This window comes from Anguilla anguilla, chromosome 2, assembly GCF_013347855.1.
Source record: "Anguilla anguilla isolate fAngAng1 chromosome 2, fAngAng1.pri, whole genome shotgun sequence".
Lineage (NCBI taxonomy): Eukaryota > Metazoa > Chordata > Actinopteri > Anguilliformes > Anguillidae > Anguilla > Anguilla anguilla.
Window position 1 is genome coordinate 63,225,568 of NC_049202.1, and position 24,853 is coordinate 63,250,420.

The window sequence follows — 24,853 nt, forward strand, 5'->3', positions numbered from 1 at the left end:
TACATAATAATAATTACCCATTAATTGATGCTGTTTGTCACCCATATTGTAAAGTTGAAAACCTACAACCATTAAACAATACTGTCAAACATTTCAAAAAAATATTTAATATATATATATATATATATATATATATATATATATATATATATTAATACATTAGTTAACATGCACAGCAGTAGTAAATTTTTACTAGTAAATATTACTAGAGACATCAATTAACAGTTCATTAATGCTGATTACTGCATTAACTCATGTTAATTAATGTGCCTTTATTGTAAAGTGTTACCGGTTTTATGCTTTGAATCCTCTGAACACAATGTCTATCCTGGCAAATGGGCAGTAATTATGACTGAAATTAAATTACATTCCAGTCACTTATCACTCTTATCCATAATGATATCCAGTAGCAAATTACTTTACTCTTGCATTTAAGAATTCAGAACTGAACAGATCATATTCTTCTGATAATAACTCATAGTGACATACGTAGACATTCAGCCGAAAACATTGTTATTGTCCAAAGTTTAACTTTGGTGGAGGAGTGTTTGTTGCTTTTTATTGTCCTCCAGGAGGGGGCAATAGTGGTCCCCAAAATAAACATTCTGACCCTCTGAATTTATCTTGAGATTTAAACAAATCAAATCATATTTCATCTCAATCACTTGGCATAAAGAACTATGTTATATTTAAACTGTGTGATCTGCCCACCCAGTGAGGAGGAGTTCATGCAAACTCTGAGCTCTTCCTTCTACATTTACCTCTCTGCACCGAGGGAGGAGGGGCTGTTGTTGGAGACTGAATGAAGGACCATCATCACAGACTGCAGTGAAAGACTTTAACCATGACCATTATAACCAGGCTACTACTTATTACTGTGTTCTTTACAAGTATGATTTACTCTGACATTCATTTCATTTTTACTAAAATTGTATTAATGGAATTGTGAATTGTGAGTTCTAAGTCTTTTTTTATTTCACAGGTGTTGAATGTATGACTCTGACTGAGTCTGAACCAGCAGTTAAAAAGCCTGGAGAATCCCACACACTGACCTGTACAGCCTCTGGGTTCATTGGGCCATTGAGCAGCCACTATATGGGCTGGATCAGACAGGCTCCTGGGAAGGGACTGGAGTGGGTGGCCCAGATCTGGTCTGATAGCAATGCCACATGGTATGCCAATTCTGTTGAGGGAAGATTCACCATCTCCGGAGACAACAGCAAGAAGCAGCTGTATTTACAGATGAACAGCCTGACAGCTGAAGACACCGCTGTGTATTACTGTGCCAGACACACACACAGTGAGAGAGAATGAGGGGAGAGCTGCACAAAAACCTCTTCCCCTTTATCACACAGAGCTACAGCACAGAGCCCTGGGATGAACACCATTTTATGAAGTCAAACTCAGTGTTTCTGTTTTAAACATCTGACTGCTGATAATTCTAGACCATCAACCCTCTTTAAGTCACCTGCAAACCAGCACACTGTAAACCTTTTCTGTCTCTACAATATTGGATACAGATTCCGATCAAAATGAGAAGTCCAAGTAAATTTAAATTCAAAAACATGTTTAAATTTACAAAAACCTCACGAGGATATTTTTAAATTCCCATAAATCGTGCATAAATTGCACTGGAAAAGTGTTTTATGTTGTTACTCTAGAGACGTTCCTCAAAAGGTCCAATTTGCCATATCGATGTTTGACACTTTATATTTACATTCACTCCAAAAGAAAAACAGCAACACAGCCATTATATTTGTCTAAACTGCATTAGCATGATGAATATACTTCAGCCCTCAGTTTCCTCATCTTGTATGCTGAACTCTCTCTAAATCCTTGATAGTGCAAAGACTGTGACTGATGTCATGACACTAATATGCAGTAAATACATATTGTGTTGCTTTGAAAATTCTATTAGCTACCCACTCAGCTGTAGAAAATGTAAGAAGTGCTGTAATACTTTTTAGGTAAACCGTAGAGACATCTAAAGTTATTCATTGTCATTGAGGTAAAAGAAGACCACTAGGTATCACATCTACATTCATAAATGAGCACATTATCACTGTACGCTAAAAGAGGTCCAGATACAAACGCGCCTGTTCTAGGTGTATCTGTAATCAATGATGAGCGCAGATATGAGAAGATATACTGACATCACCTTCTTTTTCACAGCTGTCAATTGCAGTAGTGTTTTATCTGTATGTATGTATGTACATTATGAGGATAATACAGTAAAATCCAAGAAGTAAATGAGTGCTCTAATCAGCTTAAGAGCATTTTTTGCAATCTTTGTGGAATGTGTCACATTGCAAAAATATTCAAATCATAACTACAGGAGCATTAATTCTGAACTTAACTTATAAGAATTGTAACAGTATCCACTGTCCATAGTAATGCTGGTGTGAACTGCCTGCTGTGTTTTATTCTCCTCCAGGAGGGGGCAGCAGTGCTCCTCAGAATGGACATTCTGATCCCCTGAATTTATTTTGTTTTTCTTCTTCCTCCAACCCCCTGAGATTTAAACAAATTCAGTGCATAGTATTTCCTATAAAAGTCACTGAGAATTACCCTCCCAACTGAGGAGAATCACCTTCTTGACAGCGAAGGAGACCTGTGCCTGACAATGGAAACAATTGTAGCATTAGCAGTGTTGCTGGGAACATTATCTTGTAAGTGAGCATGCTGTATTCATATTTTTATTTTAAATTAAAAATACACTGTGGTGTTTCCCAAAATGTGACTTTTGAATAAGTTTAAATTAGCTTTTTTGTTCATGTTTGCTGCTTGTTTCAACAACTATACTACCTATTGGTATATCTGACTATTGTTTTTATTTCTGTCTCCACAGATGGTCGCTGTGTTGAACTCACTCAGCCAGGCTCTATGGTAGTAAAACCAGGAGAGACTTTATCTGTCTCCTGTAAAGTCTCATATTCACTGCGCAGCTATAGTACGAACTGGATCCGACAGCCTGCAGGGAAAGCTCTGGAGTGGATTGGATATATAGGGACGGGTGGCGGTACTGGTTATAAAGATTCACTAAAGAACAAGTTCATCATCACCAGAGACACCTCCAGCAGCACAGTGACTTTACAAGCAAGCAGCCTGCAGACTGGAGACACAGCTGTGTATTACTGTGCCCGAAACATACAGTGCAGCAAAGCAACACTAGAGCTGTACAAAAACTCATCACACTGAGTGTCACCACTGAACACACACACTCTACCTGCATGTAGTGCTCACTGGCCTCATATCCACCATTATATTATTATAGAATTGTAAGATAAGTAAATGAGTTTTTTATGTTCAAAATATCCTTTTTTTCACAATAATTAAAAGAGAGAGATAAATTGCAGAATGCTGCTCACATGAGTCAAAGTTAAGCACAAATGTTTATTGAATCCCAGCCTGTCTGTGAACCAGCAGTTAAAACCCTGCAGATTCTGAATCTGTCAGTCACACAATAATGGTCCTGAACAAAGCTCCTGCTGGGGCTGGTCACCTGCTGTGCTGTCTCCACCCCCCCCCACCCCCCCACCTCAATGAAGTTCACTCTCCTAGAAGCACATGAGGGATGCAACAGCATTATATTAAACACATGTATTGCATTCATGGGGTATTCCAGAAAAAAAAAAAATAGTCAAAATACTACAATATCATTTCAAAGATGTGTATCAATACAATATCTGAAACTTGATTTAGCTTCTTCAGAATGTTTAAGATTTTTACAGGAAATCTACAGCAAATTCAGCTGCAATCATCATCATCGGCGGTCACTTGAGGCGAGTATGCCTGTCCTCTCCCTTGGGTCGTCTACTTGTGGGTCTTCAGGTGGCTGTGGAGGCCGATCCGCGATCCACATACTTTGGTGCAGTGTGGGCAGGGGAGAGTGGTGGTGGTTGGTGGTGGTTGAGCCTTTTTCTCTCTCTGCTTGCGGTGCTGTCGCTTTGCCTCTGCGGCACGGCGGAGTTCCGTTTCATGACGTGCAGCTCCTTCCTGCAACGGATTTCTTCCAGGAGCGCCTGTCTAGTGCAATGTGCTCCCTGTTGCTAGTTGTGATGTGGAATTTCTTCAGACGGATTCTAATTCTCCTCCAGGAGGGGGCATTATATTATAAAAAGATTGGCACAAGACTTGTATCACAAATACAGGGCCAAGGATGTAACCCTGGATATCAGGATGCTTTCTACATGGTGTGGTCATGTGCTGTCACTCTCATTAGACTGACTGGTGATATACTGAGTACTGGGGAGCTCCTGACTCCACTCTCCCACCCTCACCTGCCAGGAAACTCCCTGCATTCACTATGAATGTTAATGCAACAATCAGCCATGGAAGAGAGACACATGGCTGTAATGATGGATAATACTTATAACTGCTATATGATCTGCACCCCATCTACAGCTCTGACTGCTCTATTTAAACAGTATGATCTGCCCTCCCAGTGAGGAGGAGTTCATGCAAACTCTGAGCTCTTCCTTCTACATTTACCTCTCTGCACTGAGGGAGGAGAGACTGTTGTAGGAGACTGACTGATCATCACAGACTGCACCCAAAGACTTTCACCATGACCATTATAACCAGGCTACTACTTATTACTGTGTTCTTTACAAGTATGATTTACTCTGACATTCATTTCTTTTTTTACTATAATTGTATTAATGGAATTGTGAATTGTGAGTTCTAAATCTTTTTTTATTTCACAGGTGTTAAATGTCAGACACTGACTCAGTCTGAACCAGCAGTTAAAAAGCCTGGAGAATCCCACACACTGACCTGTACAGCCTCATTCAGCATGAAAGCAATGAACTGGATCAGACAGGCTCCTGGGAAGGGACTGGAGTGGGTGGCCGTCATCAATAGTACTGGTGGCAACATATATTATGCCAGTTCTGTTCAGGGAAGATTCACCATCTCCAGAGACAACAGCAAGAACCAGCTGTATTTACAGATGAACAGGCTGGCAGCTGAAGACACTGCGGTGTATTACTGTGCCAGACACCCACAGTGAGAGTGAGGGGAGAGCCGCACAAAAACCTCTTCCCCTTTATCACACAGAGCAACCATATAGAACTGGATTTACTGGCTGATTTAAATAATACTTTTTTTTTATTTTTTAAAAACCTTAAAATAAATATTAATCAATTTTGGTTTATTTTGTACACATTTCTACATCAGTAACTATAAGCTTTTTGTACTGAACAAAGTGTAATGCACTATTGGTTAAACAAAAGCTTAAACTTTCTTTCATTAACAGTTTCAGTTATGATTTCATTAATTAACATGCAGTCGTGACCACCCCAGTGGTGTTGTTTATGATTCATAAAGACCTGAATTGCTTATACATAGTATAATTGTGATCCATTTGGTTATGGGTTAAGGCACTCAAAGCCAAAAAGCAAAAATGTGTTCTAATTAACTTTTTTTTTTTCTTTTCTTTTTTTGTGTGCATTTCTTGCAATCTAGATGAAATGTATCATATTGTGCTGATTAAAATCTATGTGAATATACACTTTGAAGTTAGATCATAAGCATTGTTAATGAAAATTCCGGAGTAACGCTGGTGGAGGCAGTCTGCTGTTTTTAATTCTCCACCAGGATGGGGCAGCAGCACTCCTCATAATGGCTATTCTGCCCCTCTGAATTTATCTTGTTTTTCTCCTTCCTACAACCCCCAGAGATTTAAACAAATTTGGTCCACAGTATTTCCTATAAAAGCCACTGAGAATTCTCCTCCCAACACAGGAGCATCACCTATAAGACAGAGAGGGAGATCTGTGTGTCACAATGGGAGCTCTTATAGCATTAGCTGTGTTGCTGGGAGCTTTATCATGTAAGTGAGCATGCTATATTCCTATTTGACTTGTAATTATGATTTTTCTGTGAAATCCTCCAAAGATTTACTTTTAGATAAAATAAAATTTCCATCTTCACATATAGTCATTGTGTTGAACTCACAAAGCCTGGTTCTATGGTTTTAAAACCAGGAGAGACTTTATCTGTGCCCTGTAAAGTCTCATATTCAGTTACTAGAAATAGCACAGTCTGGATCTGGCAGCCTGCAGGGAAAGCTCTGGAGTGGATTGGAGTTATGTGGTCAGGTGGAAACACTGGTTATAAAGATTCACTAAAGAGCAAATTCACCATCACCAATGACCCCTCCAGTAATACAGTGTTTTTACATGAGAGCAGCCTGCAGGCTGGAGACACAGCTGTGTATTACTGTGCCCGATACACAGTGCAGCAAAGCCACAGCAGACCTGTACAAAAACCCACCCTGATGAGTGTAGTGGCAGAACACAAACATTTAAGAGCTCTGTGAAGTTTGCACCCCACATGATCAGAATGTGAATTAAAATTATTTCCTCCATTTGTGCTGCAGTGTGCCGATAAAATGTAAATCTCATAATGGTTTAGTACCTGTGTTTGCAACTCAAAAGTTGTAGTTTAAATTCCCAGCTGGAGAGTATGCATTGTAGATCTGAAAATGCTTTTCCTAGATTGTTTGACTAAAAATACAGCTGCATCAGTGGACAGTATGTAAATTTATAATTCTGGTTTACTGTTTCTATTATGAAACCGTGAATGAATAAGTCATAACGCCATTTTAAACATCCAAAAGGTGATCTTTTATTGCTTAAGGAATACCTTATTTTATTATACTCAAAATACAGAATTTTAGAGGCATGTAGTTTGTTATTGCCACTGATGTAAAGAAAATCTGCTCCTCAGTACAATTTATGTACATGCAAATGAGCAGATCATCCTGTACTCAACTAAAAGGTCCAGAAACAAACCTTCCTGTTCATGACATATTTACAGAATACCTGTAGACAACAATATACTGGGATCACAGGATATTAGTCCCCAGAGAAACACAAAGATGCACAAATGCTCCTCATTGTGGATTCAGTCCACAATATTTCCTATAAAATTCATTTACAACGTGAGCATCATTGGTATAACAGAGAGGAAGCATCTCATACTGCAGTTCTACTCAAAACCAGCTTTTTCTGTTTAAATATGAGCACAGCCTCTAAGCCCTGGAGAGGTGAGAAGAGCAGCTCACTGCAGCTCATCTGCAACACAAACCATGTTCCCTGCATCTCTGCTGAAGGTCCTGGCAGCTGCATCATGTGAGTTTCTGTTTCTGTCCATCTTTATAAAAGCAGAGGAACACCCCACCAAAAATAAATTAAAATAACAATAATTATTATTCTGGCTTTGGCTTCTGCCTACTGCCACACAGCCTTTTTTATATTTTTGGTTGAAATGTCATGAAATCCATATTTTTTTTCTGTCTTGAAGTGTCCATTTCCAAATTTTGCTATATTTCCAACAATTTTATCAGCAATCAAATAAAAATAATTCTTTCACATTATTTTGTGTGGTATTAAGTAACATTCTCACACATCTGCTGGAATGTTTTGAGATTTGAACAGCATCTGGAGAGTTAAAGCATTTTAATGAAAGGAAAATAGCTATCAAAGCTTGATTTAGATGTGTCGCATTAGAATTTTAAATGCATGTATGTTACAATACTGCTAATACTTGCACAGGAAAGGAACATTTTCTGTAATGAAACATTCAATAAGTAATATTTGTGGAACATTCAGACCAACTAAGCGTTTATATACACACTGTACACTTTATGTAAATAGGAATTCCCATGAGAGGCAGTTATGTAAATCTCATGAGCCCCATGTTCTTTAAAACACAGAAATTACAGTACATACTCAGTGACGAGCAGCACTGTTCACTTCTTGTCTTTTGTTGCTGTAAATGAAATAAAATTCATCATAGCTTTGCTGTTTGCGTTTAAATTTAAGGACACAGCTGATTTCGTTCCCTCTTTTCTCCTGTTCTTAATTGTCATGGTCCTGTTTTTCCGGGCCTAATGAGAGCGTCCAAGAGAGACAGCATCTGACCACACTACAGAAAGCAGCTTAAAGTGTACAGTGTGTATATAAACGCTTAGTTGGTCTGAGTGTTCCACAAATATTACTTATTGAATGTTTCATTTCAGAAATTTTTTCTTTCCTGTGAAAATATTGGCAATATTGTAAAATATATGCATTTAAAATTCTAATGCAACACATCTAAATCAAGTTTTGATAGCTATTTTTGTCATGGTTGTGTGTTTCTGTTTCTGTTTTTCCTTGTTGGGCTACCAGATGGCGGCACTTCTCTTTTGTGTCCTGCTCGTTCCCCTGTTAATTGTATTATTGCTTTCAATTATTTTATTATTGTTTCTGATTATGTCTCATTGTTCCCATCCTGTCCAGGTTTGATTGTTAATTGTGCCCTCCTGTGTCTTGTTGGTTTTGAGTCTATTTAAGTCCTTTGTCTCCCTGACTCAGGTGCTGGTTCCTTGTGTTTCTGTTTGTGTTCTTGCTTGTGTTCCTGCTTGTGTGTGTTCCGCCTGCCCGTATTCTGTCCTGCCTGTGTTCTGTCCTACCTGTGTTCCGCCCTGCCCGTGTTTTTTTCAGTTCTTAAGTATCTTTTTGTGTTTGTGGTTTTGCCCCTCATGGCCTTTTGTTTGTTCCCAGTTTTTTTTTATTAAGTAAAGTCTTTGTTTGAATTTTCCTTTTGGAGTCTCCCGTGTTTTTTTTACTCTGCGCCTGGGTCCAACCCCCCGAATCCCTGACATTAATGATGTCATTAATAAACATGCAGTCATGATATGCATCCACAGTGATGTTCTTTATGATTCATAAAGAGCTTAATTGCTTATACACAATATAAAATTTGACCTGTATTGTTATGAGTTTATGCATATTTGTTATTGATGTGGGTACCTTCTGGAGAAGAGCAGTCTCTAGTGGAAGAAAAGAAGACCAGCCAATCCAAATTCTGTCATTATACATTAAATGAGAAAACAAAAATATAAACAGATTTACTGAGGTCTGTTTTTCTTTTTAAATGGAAACCCAAACCTACACAGAAATGTGCTGGCTTTACTTTTACTTTGTTTACCATGATAATATACCCCAAACAGGACAAATAAGCAAGTACTCTAGTTAACTTCAATTTATTTCTTAAGATATAACTGGAATGTATTCAAGTGTGTTTAAAACTATATGGTAACTTCATGAGCCTTATTTCTGAGACAATATAATGCATCAAAAATTACTGTTACAGATCTAAATTCTCAAGTTATGCTGATGGAAGCAGTCTGCTGTTTTTGTTTTCCACCAGGAGGGGACAGCAGTGCTCCTCATAACGGATATTCTGATCCCCTGACCTTATCTTGTTTTTCTTCTTCTTCTAACCCCCAGATATTTAAACAAATTCAGTCCATGGCATTTCCTATAAAAGCCACTGAGAATTATGCACAAGAGCATCACCTATGTGACAGAGAGGGAGATCTGTGCATGACAATGGGAACATTTGTAGTATTAGCAATGTTGTGGGGAACTTTATCTTGTTAGTGAGCATACTGTATTCATATTTTACTTTAAATTACAATTATCCAAAGTTTTACTTTTAAATATAATTGAATTAGTTATGTATTAGTGATTGAGGCTTGTGTGAATAATTATATGATTTATTGATATATTAATGAATCCAACTATCTTTTTTTAAATTTCTGTATCCACAGATGGTCACTGTGTTGAACTCACACAGCCATGCTCTATAGTTGTAAAACCAAGACTGCCATTATCTGTCTCCTGTAAAGTCTCGGAGAATTCTCTGACTGATACAGGCTATGGTACAGCCTGGATTCGACAGCCTGCAGGGAAAGCTCTGGAGTGGGTTGGATGCATCTGTGGCAGTGGAAGCACTGCTTATAAAGATTCACTAAAGAACAAGTTCACCATCACCAGAGACACCTCCAGCAGCACAGTGACTTTTCAGGGGAGCAGCCTGCAGACTGGAGACACAGTGTATTACTGTTCCCGAGACCCACAGTGCAGTAAAGCAACACTAGAGCTGTACAAAGCGCTCACTGGCCTCATATTCACCATTACATATTGATAAAGTTTTATGTTAAATAAATTATCTTCAACTTTTAGAAATCCTTTCTTTCATCAGCATTAAAAGAGAAACATTGAATTCAATCATCATTTGGGGTTCAATCAACATTTGTCTTTCTTTTCAATTTAAATGCCAGCGTTTGTTTATTGTTCACATACTGTAATGTGTTTGGTAAGTTACATTTGGGTGATGCTGAATGCTGCTCACATGAGTCAAAGTTGTGTCTGAACCAGCAATTAAAACCCTGCTGTTTCTGAATCTGTCAGTCACACACTAAAGGTCCTGAACAAAGCTCCTGCTAGGGCTGGTCACCTGCTTCCCCCCAAATCAGTGAAGGTCTCCTAGAAGCACATGAGGGATGTTACAGCAGCGCTGGAAAACTGTTTGAAACACATCAGCCAGCAGCCTGTCTTTGGCCCACAGAGGGGACACTGTGACCTCTGTGCAAAGGGTGTGTCCTGTGGAATTGTGGGAAGTTTGAGACTTTCCCAGGACGTGTAATTAGCGTCATTGGGTTTGTAACACAAAAGGTGTCAGTATATTTTTCTATGTGTTACAGTTTGTGGTCCTAAAACCAAGAAGTGAGTTTACATATTTGAGCAATGGTTTCTCTCAGATTTCCAATACTTTTTCCCATACAAATTTTGATTTATGCGTAAAATAAGGTCCATGGTTAACATAAACTTAATAGAGGTTCAAGTTTAGTTCTACAACATAAATAACATATCCTGTTAATATCTCAGCCGTGAATTTCAAAGCTGATACATCTCAAAACCATTCTGTGCTCTGTTTAACTAAAACAGGGGCCTTGTATGCTTTAATGTAGAGGGTGCTTGTACAGTACTGTGAGAAGTGTGCATGCATACAGTGATCTCCAAAGTTGGTAATGCACACAGGTAATGTGCCTGTAGACCTACCTCTGTGTCCCCACACCTGCACATCAGCACTGTAGCTGAAGCAGGTTCTTCCTTGGAAGCCAGTCACACTGTTACACCCGATAGTCCACACAGTACTACAGGAGAGCATGGAAGTGAAATGCAGTTATCACTTTTGAACTACTCCACCATTATCATCCATGGATATGTCAGTTCATTTAAAACTATTACATAAAGTGGTGTACGGATTCTCAACAAACAAAAGAAAATTCTGCAAAATCAAATAAAATCAATTTTATTTGCAAATAGTGCTTTTTCAGTGAGTGAGGCATTAACAGCAGGAAAACTGGGCAAAAACCAGGCCTGAACACACAAAAAGCAAGTGAGGTAAAAAATAAAAATATTTAAAGAACTACCAGGTGGGAAGAGAAACACTCAAATAACCGCAAGAAAAAACCTCCCAGATGGGAAACAATCTCAGGAGGAACCCGGCTATAGAGAGAGAGCCCACCCCCTGCTGGCCTGCTCGGTGTAAAGCAGAGGTAGAAAATGTGTAACAGAAAAAGTAACGGATCACAGCAAGTAATCAAATGGGCTGAGCAGGGTACAGCTGAGGTATTAAACCAGCTGATATAGTAGAAAGTACAAATGAAGGGACGTATAAATACTGTAAATAAATGTTCCTTATTTGCCATAGAAATTCATATAGTATTGAGGCCCCATTCTTTACAGTAAAGTCCTTTTTATGCACTGCTCTTCTATAAAATATGCAAATCTATTAAACATTTCATATTTAACTGACCTGCCACCTACAATATGTACAGAGGCCTCACAGAATGAAGAAAACAAGCTTGGTGGTGGATAGTTCGACCTGCTTAAAGTATATTTCAGTTTGCTGGAATGTGTGTTTTATTGTGGAACGTATCACACATAATAAATGCATTCAGTCCATTTCCCCGGCTGTAGGTCAGACTGCTTGATTCCTGTATTTACTGCTTTAATTGAATAATATTAACCTCTCCTGTGTTTGAACTCTCAGTCTGTTTTTACTCCTTTTATGTTCTATAACATTTCAGTTTGACAGGGGTAGAGAATAACTCTCTTTTTATACAGATTCTCTCATCTATATAATAATTATTAAGGTAAGAAAATCTGTATCAATGCCTCTTATCATATAGATTTAATTTGCTGTAGTATTTTTTTTTTCCAGGAATTGGTGCTAAAATAAGGGATGGATGTTTAAATGAAAAGAAAACAAATCTCAGAAATGGGTTAAAGTTGAAAGTGATGGGCATTGATTACTGAATGTGCAGGTAATGCATGATTTTCATGTTTAATAATAAGACTTAAAGAAATATTTTGAATAGCAATAATTAAAATGATTCAATATAAATTCACAACGCCCTATACTAAATATAGTTGGATTCATTTTGGAGTAATTATGTGAACCCACAATAATGCCGATTAATCATAATTTTTCAATGCATGTTTGAGTAATGTCATATTTAATTAACATTTTAAAACTATATTTTTGAAAGACAATGAAGAAGTATTCATTAAGAAAAACTACTATAATTTACATAATGTTTTTTGAATCTGTAATATTTGTGAACTATTTAAAACAACCATGTCCCTGTAAAAATATCTGCAAAACTGTTTAGCAAAGTTTAAACTTTGTTGTTCCTAAATTTACTGTGACTGAAAATGACATTTTGTTTTCAAAGACAATATGAATTATTATATTTTGTGCTGGTAATCATCTGACACTGCAGATAAATACAGAAGAGGTGCTCTGTGAAAGGGCAGTAGGTTTTTGTTGTGGTGTAGATCACTGTGTGGTGTTATGCATTTTCCGTCTGGAGTAAAGGTACTCAAGTCACCGTTACCACAGGTAAGTCCTTCAAAATGATCTATATTCAATTTTACATGTTCTTTTCTTTTCAGTTTTAGCACTAAAACCTGTAGCCGTTGTACTGAACCTTTATAATGGTACATTATTTTTGTGAGAATTGCAAGACCTGCCTTAGATCTCTCTCTCTCTCTTCTGAGTTCTGAAAGAAAGTTTTGCTGCAATAATTTCTCTGTGTGTTTTTAGGGTAATATTGTGTCTCTTTTGCTCTGTGGGCTTCATTTTTAAGATCACTAAACAAATATAATTAGATTCCATTTGGTTACTGACTTCAGCTTCACTCACTTTGTAAAATTACAGAAAAAAGGTAGATTAACTTTCACGATCATTTTTTTTTTGGCAGCTTAAATCATTCAGAAAGGTATTTAAGAAGCTGATCACATTTAATGACTCTGCAAATTTAATACAATAGCCTATATGTTTAAACATTTTGGTGGAAAGGCTTATTATGACAGGAGCAGAGAATATGAATCCAGTTTCAATGCAAGATTGTTTCCTTTAGGAAAGTCTTTCCCATGTAGTAGTAATAATAATAATAACTTATATATTTGCACACAATTTTATTTGTAAAAGGTTTGTTACATGTAGAATAGGCTACAACTGGTGTAAATATGAGTAGTGAAACATATACACCATTGTATTAACCACTGTTAGCCTACTTAATTACTGGGGAAAGGGGACATTGGTCACTGTCACATCAGGTAAGTCTGCAGTAATTTCGGTTTAAAATGATTTATGCAAATATATGGCCTTTCGTTATTCTAAAATGGAATATGGACACGAAAATACAGAGCTAGGTTCACTACATCCGTTGCGATAAAATGTAGCTGGATTTTGTGCAATTTTAGTTCATGCGTGGTTCGTGTTTAGTACTGTTGATTGGGAATTTAGGGAATTTTAGCGATGTTTAGGCTACTTTCAATAGGCTAATTGTACTGAAATAAATAATTGATTAGCCTACTGCACCTTTGAATTACTCGTGAACGTCTTTCAAATGACATTAAAAGAACACAGAGAAACCATTGGGCAAAACATTACTGTACATGAAAGAAATGTCCAACGTATTTGAGAGCCGCACTCCGGTCGCAAGACCGGGCTCGCCGAACCCGCAGACAACCGCAACAAAACAGATATACTGTGCGTTTGAAATGAAGTAGCCTATGTAGTTCTGCTGGAGGCAGAACACGGGATATCTTTTTAAAACACTTGGCTCAGTAATTCTAAACCAGAAGACTGCTCTTCACTATATCAAACAGCCGTGTTGTCAAAATTTTATGAAGGCAATCGTACTTAGGTCATTAATAGTCTACATACATTCCATTACTTTTCCTACTACACATATAAAGACTGATACGTTGCTGATGTTGTTTGCTGTTAGTTTCGTTTACAAACTGTAGGGAAATCAGCATTGCATAGGTAGGCTACTTTTCAACACGCTAGTAGATAATAGTAAGCAACACCGTGCGCAATATTAACGTCGCGCTGTAAATTGTTGGACACTGTTGATCGTGTCCATCATTATGACATTATCCGCAAAAACATCAATAAACGAGACTCCCAATGTGCCTTGTAGCCCGTGATATTTTAAAGTTCATTGAACAAGTTTTTTTTTCGAGCCTGAGCCTTTAACTGCTGTCTGAATTAACTAGGCTTGTGTTTTTTAAGATTGGTGATTCAGTTTATATATAGCGAGCGCTAGGTTTACCATTAGCTTTATTTATTTATTTATTTATTTATTTATTTATTTATTTATTTACTTAGGCTACTTATTTAGGTCCACACTCGGCTACTAGGAAAGCTCACGCGATATGTTGCTTACAGTGTATTTTTAAAAGTGGACATTGAACCGCAAACTGAGATGCATGATGCTCTAATAGGCCCATGTTAATTAATTACCCTAAATAAAGAAAACGCTTAATTTAGGGTAAATATAGATCTATTAAAGTGAATAAAAATCTGTCAAATGTCAGTTCATCGACTATGGACACCAACTGCCTAGTGTGTTACTTTTTCATAAAATTGATGAGTGTGTTGCATAATATCATATATTATACTTTATAACATTTGTATAGTATCTATTTCACTTTGTTGAGTAACCAGTCCTCTTGCTCACAACAGACATCTTGCCACTGTTTTGATTTTCAGAACTTCCGAAGGAACCAACCTCCCTCTTCCCTCTAATGACATGCCCACAAGGCCCCACGGATCAGCTGACCCTGGCCTGCATTGCCAGCGGATTTTTGCCTTCTTCCTCCGTGACCTTCCATTGGAAGGACACCAGCGGAAAGCCTGTGTCTGACTTCACTCAGTACCCAGCAGTGCAGATCAGTGGGTCTAAATCCTACACAAGCGTCAGTCATCTCCGCGTAAATGCGGCAGAGTGGGATGCTAAGAAGACATACAGTTGTTCCGTGAACTATTTGTCACGGCCCGGAGTAAAGGACGCCAGTTTCCAGAAACCAGGTATCGACACCAGGTGTACCGGGTATAGAGATATTAAATGTTTCAATATTGAGGTAGCCTAATATCACAATATGAAATCTGTCATATGCTCGCCTCAACAACAATCACTTTTAATGTCTCAATGACGTATAAATGTGAATAATCGACTATTCTTGGGCTGGTCTGTCAAATGATTTCATCTGAGCCCTGCCGGTTCATTGACTATTGACACCAAATGCCTAGTTTATTACATTTTCATAAAGTTCATGAGTGTGTTGCATAATATAATGCATTATACTTTATAACATTTGTGTAGTAGGCTATGACTTTGTTCAGTAACCAGTCCTCTTGATCACAACAGACAGCTTGAGATAGGTAGGCTAACTCTTTTCTGTTACCTATCGCAATAATGGCATCAGTGGCATCAGTTCTCAAACGCTAGTTTTCCTTTTTCTGTGTATCCTTAAAATAGGTACCAATTTGAATCTGCAATTAGACATTTTACTTATTTGAGCTGAATTAGGGTTCAGTCAGTGATCCTACATTTTCTATTTTTTGTCGTTCAAGTGCCCAAGTCACCAACGGTGAGCCTGCTGCTGGTACCCAGCGGCGCCAGTCCCCCAGACGCCCTTATCTGTGTCATACGGGACTTCTACCCCAAGAGCCTGAGGGTGACCTGGAGAGTAAATGGTAAAACCCTGACCGGATCATCCAACACCTGGCAATCAGAGAAGCAAGCCTCAGGACTGTACTCAGCCAGCAGCACTGTGAATGTGGACCGCACCAAATGGGACAGGAATGAAGAGTATACGTGTGAAGTACTGCACCAGCAGAAAACCATCGAGCAGAAAACTTCCAGAGGTGAGAGCTCACACTGTATATTAACACTGGCATTCAACACTGCACATTGATACTGGTATTCCACACTGTATATTAACACTGGCATTACATACTGTACACTTATGCTGGTACTCTACAATGTATGTTAGCACTGACATTCAACATTGTACACTTACACTGTTAATATTGACTACAAATGATAATCAAAACGGTGCATTTACACTGGTAATATTCTCTGCATAGCAACACTGGGATTGTACTCTTTACACTGAAATTATTTGATTATCAGAATAGTTTACTTAATTTCTGACAGCAGTAAGATTTTAATTGAAAACTAAATCATGCTGCATACCCAGATAATAGAACACATTCGCTTTAATGGAAAATTATATTGTTGACAGGATAAAAAGCCTGGTTAATTTAGAGGCATACAAGAAGGTTTTAGCATTTGGAATATACCTTATCCAGTACACAGATTTTAATATTGCCGTGATTTTCTGGATTTTATGATTCTGTATTCAGAGAGCATAGAGTTTGATATGGATAGTAACTGAGCCAGCCTTAGCTTGCTGTTTTCCCATAAGATCAGAGTGTCCTGCAAACATTGACGGCAGCTTTCTCTTTCCCTGCCAATGAAACAGTCCAGTCTACAGAAAAACCCTGTCTGGAGGTGACCCTGAAGCCCCCAAAGATGAGAGAATTGTTTGTAGATAACCAGGCTGTGCTGGACTGCGTCATCACTGGGGGAGATGAGGCAGCAGTGGAGGGAGCCAGTGTTACCTGGACACCGAGTGGAAAGAGCAAAGAGAGTCAGACCACTCGGCACGGACATGTGTTCAGGAAGACCAGCACTCTGACTCTGGGACGGGAACACTGGTCCACCAATCAAAAGGTTGAGTGCTCTGTCCAACAGAGCAATAAGCCAACCATCAAAAAATCCTTCAGCAACAGCGGTATGTTTCACAAGAGATAAAACAATCTGGAACACCTGTGGCAAACAATGTCACTTTCATTTTTTTTCAAATGACATTGTTCTGTACTGTTATTGTTTAAAATAATATGGGATTAAATACAGAGTATAATAAGTTCCCTATAAAATTTGCTACAGACAGAGAATGTAATCAGGTTGTTTCCATTGTGAACGTTCAGTGTTAATCTTGGTTTTGTAACTGTGTTTTACAGCGTCAAAAGTTCCCGAGGTGGTTTTAATCACACCCATAAAACAGGACAGCGAGTTTGTCACCCTGGTCTGTGTAGTGACAGGCTTCTCTCCCTGGGACGTGTTTGTCATGTGGACAGTGGATGATGGATCCTATGAAGAGGGCATCACCAGTGAGCCTGTGGAGCGCGACAATGGCATCTTCTCTGTCACAAGTTTGTTCAAAGTCTCGACAGCGAATTGGAATTCCCGGTCCAAAGTCACCTGCAATGTGAAGCACATTTCTATGCGCAAGGATGCAGCCCCTATCACAAAATCTGTGTCCATAACAAGTGGTAATTCCATTGAATGCGACTGCTAAATCTCCACACATACAGTGCCCTCGGTGAAAAAAACCACAACGACTGCACACTGGCCTCATGCACACAGTCTAATGTTCAGTAATTACAGTGGTGCTACAGCCCTGTATACACAGCATAACAAAGTGCTGGGACATCAGTGTTTAGCACCATTTTGTACCCTGATGTGATTGGTCACTATTGTCTGTAGGATTGCCAGGTGGTGGATATCTGTGGTTCTTTTTCACCTGGGGTAACTGACACCCTCCATTGTGTTTCCTGTCATGTTTGGTTGCTTCTCTTGGTCTGTTTGTTCATTTTGTTTGTTTGTTTTGCTTGTATCCCCATTAGCTGTTGCACGTGCAGCAATTACACTTCCTGAGGTCCACACAAAATATTAAAAACATGACATAGTACAGATTTTAAAAAGATTTTAAATAATTGTGTTTGTGTGCTGTCACTGTTTCTTGTTATGTAAAAATGTGTATGACTTTTTGTACTGTGCTGTCGTGTGCAATTTGTTTGACCCTGCTCCTGTTGTTTGCTGCTGTAGATGTTCTAGTAGTCACTGTCTTGGTCATTGTGTGCTCATAGTAAAGCATCTTACAGGAAGGGTGTGAAAATATAAATAAACATTAGTGCATATGAGTATTGTTGGGCATTCCTCCTTTAAGAATCAGGACCATGGACTCCAGGTATCTGCATAAGAACCTGCTTATGACAGGTGCTATCTGGACTGCATGTGACAAGAAAATAGATTATTACTGGATGCTGTCTTTGGTTTAGCTTTACAAGATTGTTCTATTCACACAAGGAACATCGTCAAGCTAAACTACCAACAAGCAGCACAAACTCATCTCAGTGTAATACTGGTCTTGTTCACCCTTGTCTTGACAGTGGGAGGTTCTCATGCAGGGCAGGTAATCTTCTGGAAAATATGCAGTTATGTCCCTGCCACAAATCTCCAATCATATTCTAACTCCTTACAAATGAAGTCACACCTAATTATATTTAATTTAAAAGTTAAAAATGGTTAAAAATTCATTTCACATGCACAGCAAATCCACACCAGTGCATGAGGCAGCATTTCAGAATATTTTGATTGAAAATTAAATGTAATAATAGTTATTTAATGTTTTCAAGTGATACAATAAATCATTCAAATATCACAGAATATGCCTAATTACAATTAAACTAGTTGAGAGTACAGAATTATCAAATGATGGGATCAATAGGAACTAGTTTGGACTCTTAAGATAATTTATTTGTCATCATTTTAAGCCCGCTTGCACATTCTGCTCTATGTCTCCTGTCTCTGTTATGCTGATGTAAAATGTCTCAGTTTCTGTCAGAACAGAAGGTGAGCCTTGCCCAGGGCTTTGGTGTTTTGTTTATATCAAGTAGGGCGCTGTGCATAAGGCTGATAAGAAAATGTATACTTGACTAAATGTACAGACATATTTCTGGACCACAGTAGGTCAGACCTGCTGTAGAGCATGAAGCATGTTTATGGGGACCTGGCCTGGGTGCTTAGAGTGTGTAAAAAGCAAATATATGTGGAAAGCTGCAAAAATGTTTGGACGGAATGTGTGGTGTTACAGTCTCTATCCCCTCCTCCACATACACAAACACACACTTTCTCTCCCCCACTTTGTCTTTTCCAGAAACAGTATCAGCTCTGAATTGTAATGAGGAAGGCGAGGAAGAAGATGAGCTTGGCAGTCTGTGGTCCACCACCTCCTCCTTCATCGCCCTCTTCCTCTGCACTCTCATCTACAGCACCCTCCTCACTTTGATCAAGGTAGTGCAGCTGTACTGTTTCACACTTGCCTGCAAAGGCACGACCTGCACTATCTCTCTCTATTATATTATATTATATTACATTATATTATAGGATGGATAGTTCTAGTCAAAGAGGGGATGATTTCACCATAGTAGTTATTCCAGTTTTTTGGAAGAATGTTTTACGTTACTGTGGTGTGTTGTGGTGGCTAAATGGTGATTGGTGATATTTTTGTCCCTGTTGGGGATATGAAAACAGATTTTAGAAGAGATTAAGAACCTGTTTTAAATGTGTATCTCTCCCTCTCTCTCTCTCTCTCTCCCTCTCTCCTTACAGATGAAGCAGTGAAGTGCTGTACAGTGCAACACATGGAAGATGGGGTGAAAGCTTATTTTTTGAATGTATTGATAGTTGCATGTCAAGAGTGTGTTGTATAGAAGATTGTGTCATGTTATCTTGAGCTGAATCTCTCTGTTTTTTCCATTACTCCACAGTGTCTATGTTTAGATTTCTTTCATTACCTAATGAGTGAAAATGTCTATGAATCCTGTTTATACCAGTGTTTTCTGTGGACATCAGACCCACAGTGCAGTACATCATTGGCTGCAGTTTAGTCCTAGGAGGAAAGGTTTTAGTTGGCAGTCCTGTACTCAACCCACTAAGCAAAAAAGAAGCACAGCTCTGGTGGATCCTGCCTGCAAATTTCTCCGCTACACCCATGACTGGAACTCCAGCGCTGCTATCGTTGGAGCCGGCCTGTGTCCACTGCACATGAAGTGCACTCTTCTGTCCCACTGAGAGCAGAGCTGCCCTGGGGCCACAGAGTGAAAGAGCTCAGCAGAGCCGCTCTGGGGCCACAGAGTGAAAGAGCTCAGCAGAGCCGCTCTGGGGCCACAGAGTGAAAGAGCTCAGCAGAACCGCTCTGGGGGTACAGAGTGAAAGAGCTCAGCAGAGCCGCTCTGGGGGTACAGAGTGAAAGAGCTCAGCAGAGCTGCCCTGGGGCCACAGAGTGAAAGAGCTCAGCAGAACCGCTCGGGGCCACAGAGTGAAAGAGGTCAGCAGAGCCGCTCTGGGGCCACAGAGTGAAAGAGCTCAGCAGAGCTGCCCTGGGGCCACAGAGTGAAAGAGCTCAGCAGAACCGCTCTGGGGGTACAGAGTGAAAGAGCTCAGCAGAGCCGCTCTGGGGGTACAGAGTGAAAGAGCTCAGCAGAGCTGCCCTGGGGCCACAGAGTGAAAGAGCTCAGCAGAACCGCTCGGGGCCACAGAGTGAAAGAGGTCAGCAGAGCCGCTCTGGGGGTACAGAGTGAAAGAGCTCAGCAGAGCCGCTCTGGGGCCACAGAGTGAAAGAGGAGAGCCGCTCTGGGGCCACAGAGTGAAAGAGGAGAGCCGCTCTGGGGCCACAGAGTGAAAGAGCTCAGCAGAGCCGCTCTGGGGCCACAGAGTGAAAGAGGTCAGCAGAGCCGCTCTGGGGCCACAGAGTGAAAGAGGAGAGCCGCTCTGGGGCCACAGAGTGAAAGAGGTCAGCAGATGGGAGTGCACGGTTTGGAGGAGAGTGTGTGCTGGCTTGTGTGCGCATCCTCCATTTCACACAGCAGTAGCGTATCATAATAAATAATTACAGTGTTATTGGTCTTGAGATTTTACCTCTTACAATAAATAAGCCAGTGACTTTCCATTTGAATTACATGCCACACAAATGGCATGTATTTCACATCATATTTCTCAAGAAGTTAGTGAATATTTTCATAAGCTCTAAAAGATTAAAGAGAAGCGTTGATCCTTAAAAATCTCTCAGTGTCTGAAATGCTGTTTCTGACGTGTAGAGCTGGCTGGAGTGCAGTGTACAGGGCTGCAGACGGAGGTGTGCTCTGTATATTTAACCAGACTCAGAGTGAAAGCTGCATATCAGAGTTTAGCAGAGCTAAGGCTTCACAGTCAAACCTCAACACTCTCATCATATTGCGTGTCGCTCTCAGCTAACATGTGGTATTTGTGTAAAATGCATGAAATGTAATGAAAAAAGCATAAATAAATGTCCAGTCATAAAAAATTCAAACATGTTTTTTATTTATTAATAATTAGTCTACATGACACAGCTTACTGAAATTCACCCATCTGCCATATGGGTTTTCCCATTTTATCATCAAGAATGTAACTTTTTAAACAGTATAAATAATACTCAATTTGAATATTATTCTTATTAATTATTATAATTTAAATGTATTTAGCTGATGAGGAATATACCTTAATGGCAGTTTAAATCCTGTTATAAATCTTATAATATCTTATAAAAGTTGTATCATTGTATTGATACAGGTTCCCAAATGCCATTCTCTGCTAGCTTATCTATTACTTTTATTTTTATTTAGAGTACATGATAATTTGTTACATCCAGGGTAAAACACTAAAATCTACCAAAAATGTAATGTAATGATTTTCCCATTTACCATGACATAAAAAATTCTAAATGACGTATGTATGTATCATTATGGTTACATACATAAGTCATTTAGAATTTTTTATGTCATGGTAAATGGGAAAATCATCAACATTTTCATCCAGAACCTTTTTAATACTGCAGTAGTATCTTACTGCATCAAATGTGAGGTTAAGAATACAGAATCAGAGACATTTTGTATGTCCCTTTTGGGTTAACAGAACAAACATCTGAACAGTGAACATCTGAACAGTGAAGTGTTTTAAAATGGTGTCCTCAGTGTGAATTGATTAAATATATTTCATATATTTGTTTTACTGAAATGATTGAATTGAAGTTAACCTTTGCATATGCCTGAGAATGGCCATACACAGATGTACATGCTGAATACTGCAGCAACAGTGACATGGTATGAGCACTGTATGTAAAAAAGGTCACTTATTTAACTTTCGAATAAATCCCTGAACGATTTTACTCTTTCAGTTGTTCCAAAATAGCCATGTGTGAAAACGGTTTCCTCCTCAGTCTCGGTTTCAGTCTCTGTGCTGTCCCCTGTCTCCACACCTGCAGCTTTTGAAACTGCCCCCCAAACTGCCATTTCATTTCACACACTTCCTCAAAAGAGAAACAGACTTCTGGCCTAACATGGTAGCAGTGTAGTAAAGCTCAAGGTAACTGGACATACAGGTTTTATTGATAATGACTAATGTTCAACTTGGCGATGTGGAGTTGTCACAACCTGGCTCCAGGGCCATGACAAAAAGGGAGACGCACACTGACGCATTTAAAAAGCAAGTTCACATTTATTCTAACTAACCTAATTATACCCAAAAACAAGACAAACATGCCATGTGAAAGTCAGCATTATCAGTAGTGTAGCTGAGTGGATGTATGAAAGGTATACTGAAGCAATGTTGTGTAGTGTAAAACCAAAAACACAACCAACACCAAAATACAAACCAAACAGTAGGGAGAGAGCTCTCCCTCAAACTGGAGACAGGCATCTTAAACTCTCTGGGAACCCTGAACACAGGTGCTCCCAATTGCACCAACGACCCTCTGCTCTGCCCCTCAGGCACCTGTGAACAATATCACAACGAGCAGCAGAGTCTTCAGGGCAACAGTTAATAGATTTTCATTGGGAAAAAGTGTTCAGGGACGTATTGATGTGAAGTGATCAAGGTGGCAGCGTGATGCTGTTTTTAAGTGTTCAGGGCAGTTGATGGAATTATTGTTTGGGGAACCAGATGAAAGCAGAAGTGTTCAGGTCAGCAGTGTGCAGTTTGGAGTATGAAGTCATGTTCTAGGTACTGTAGTAGGGAGTAGCATTAGGCCATGGCAACATTGTAAAGTGGTGTTCATGGCTGCCATGAATGTTTAGTCTGGGTAGTAGTGCTCAAGAGAGAGGTTTGCTGTGAAGTGTCAGGGTAGAGACATGTTGCAGTGAAATAGTGATCATGGCTGAGTGAATTAGTGCTTACAGTAATAGTGTGGAGCTCAATTCAGAGTGATGTTGTGTGTGTGATAGTGCTGTCAGAGCGGTGGAATAAAGTCCTGAGCAGAGGTCCTTGCAATAGACTGGATCTATTGCAATTTGTGCGGTTGATTGAATAATAAAAACACATTGAATATGTAAATTAGATGTCATCACAACAGCGGCACAGTGGGTTGCCGGTCTGAAACCCCTCCCCTGCCTCAGCCAGCTGCACCCGGCTCTGCATTTGCATTCTCTGATGCTGTGGCTTGTTCTTCGAGGCACAGAAACCCCTGTGTGGGTATTCTGGGATGTGCAGGGCAGGTGTGTGTTCTGCTTGAGCAACAAAGGGCTGAAAATATCTGCACTTCTCAGAACTGGGGGGGGCGGGGGCAGTGTGGAGAAGGGAGGGGTCTGCTTTCTGTTTGTGTGTGTGTGTGTGTGCGCACGCACATGTGTGTGTTATAATTATTTTATTTTAATTAGGTTCAACAAATGTATTTAGCTATGACATACTGTCTCTGCATTTAAGATAAAAAAAACTACTCTGGAGGAAGTAGGTGAAAAGCCACAATGTATTTCATAAAATATATCTCTCTATAGCCTAAGCTTGTGCTTGGGTAAGCTTGTGTACGAGTGAGTTTGGGCGTTTCCATTTTAACGTTACTCTGCTTCATTGCGGGATGTTTGTTGAACATCACATAGCAGAACAACATGCTCCTCTCTTGTAAAATGACTTAAAGCTGTTGTGCTTTATTCACACAGCAAACCTGCAGTTTCCTCAAAGGGCAGCTGGAAGAGTAAATAATAACTTATGAAACGCATCCCATAAAAATCTGTCTGTGTACAGCAGCTCATTCCTCTGTTTCTCTATGGGGATCCTGTAAGAGCCCAAACCACAGACCACCAGCCCCAGGAAGGGAAATTCATCTGCTTTATTTCTCATTTATTACCATCCACCAAGGATATGAGACATTAGCATTTTCACACATACTGCCTTTGCATCATATCTCATTACAACAGAAAGCTAAATAACTACATATTTTATTTATCTTTCTTATTTCTTTCAAAGATATGAGACATTAGCATTTTCATACATACTGCCTTTCCATCATATCTCATTACAACAGAAAGCTAAATAACTTATCTTTCTTATTTTCTTCAAAGATATGAGACATCAGCATTTTCACAAATGCCTTTGCAATCATATCTCATACAGTACAATACAATTGAAATTGACAATGCACTACTAAGCTAAATAGCCATGTCCTTGTCCATGCAATTTATTCTGTCCACAAAGCACGTAATTATTTTGAACATTCATTTCTCAATATGACATATTCCCCAAATACCAGACAGTTTAGTTCACATGCAACTTCAAAAATGAAATAACTGGTAACTTACTGAAGCTTTTAAAAATATATTTTGTCATTTTCATTTTATGTCGTATTACACTGAAAATCGGTATAAACAGGAAGCGGTTGGTTTTTGAATATTTATGTAAAGAAATAATATATTGACAAATGTCATTGTAAATTACCAAATATTTAGTTCAGTCTATCATTTAAACAGAAAAATAATTCTTCATCTACCAAAAAGTGACTGCTATAACATGCAA

General features: G+C 39.1%; 3 gene segments (V, D, J or C); all 3 read left to right on the top strand.

The window, feature by feature from the left end:
- Window positions 1-743: 743 nt before the first annotated feature.
- LOC118220508 lies at window positions 744-1,290 on the top strand (the record flags this gene model as incomplete). The annotated part of the segment is given in 2 exon segments: window positions 744-890; window positions 983-1,290. Coding segments are annotated over 2 exon segments (354 nt in total), but the record flags the coding sequence as incomplete, so codon positions are not given.
- Window positions 1,291-2,584: 1,294 nt separating this feature from the next.
- On the top strand, window positions 2,585-10,067 carry LOC118220458. The segment is given in 3 exon segments: window positions 2,585-2,669; window positions 2,849-3,019; window positions 9,782-10,067. Coding segments are annotated over 3 exon segments (414 nt in total).
- Window positions 10,068-12,583: 2,516 nt separating this feature from the next.
- Window positions 12,584-20,345, top strand: LOC118220453. The segment is given in 7 exon segments: window positions 12,584-12,744; window positions 14,908-15,225; window positions 15,772-16,065; window positions 16,686-16,997; window positions 17,227-17,538; window positions 19,206-19,342; window positions 19,661-20,345. Coding segments are annotated over 6 exon segments (1,350 nt in total).
- The last annotated feature ends 4,508 nt before the right edge of the window (window positions 20,346-24,853 follow it).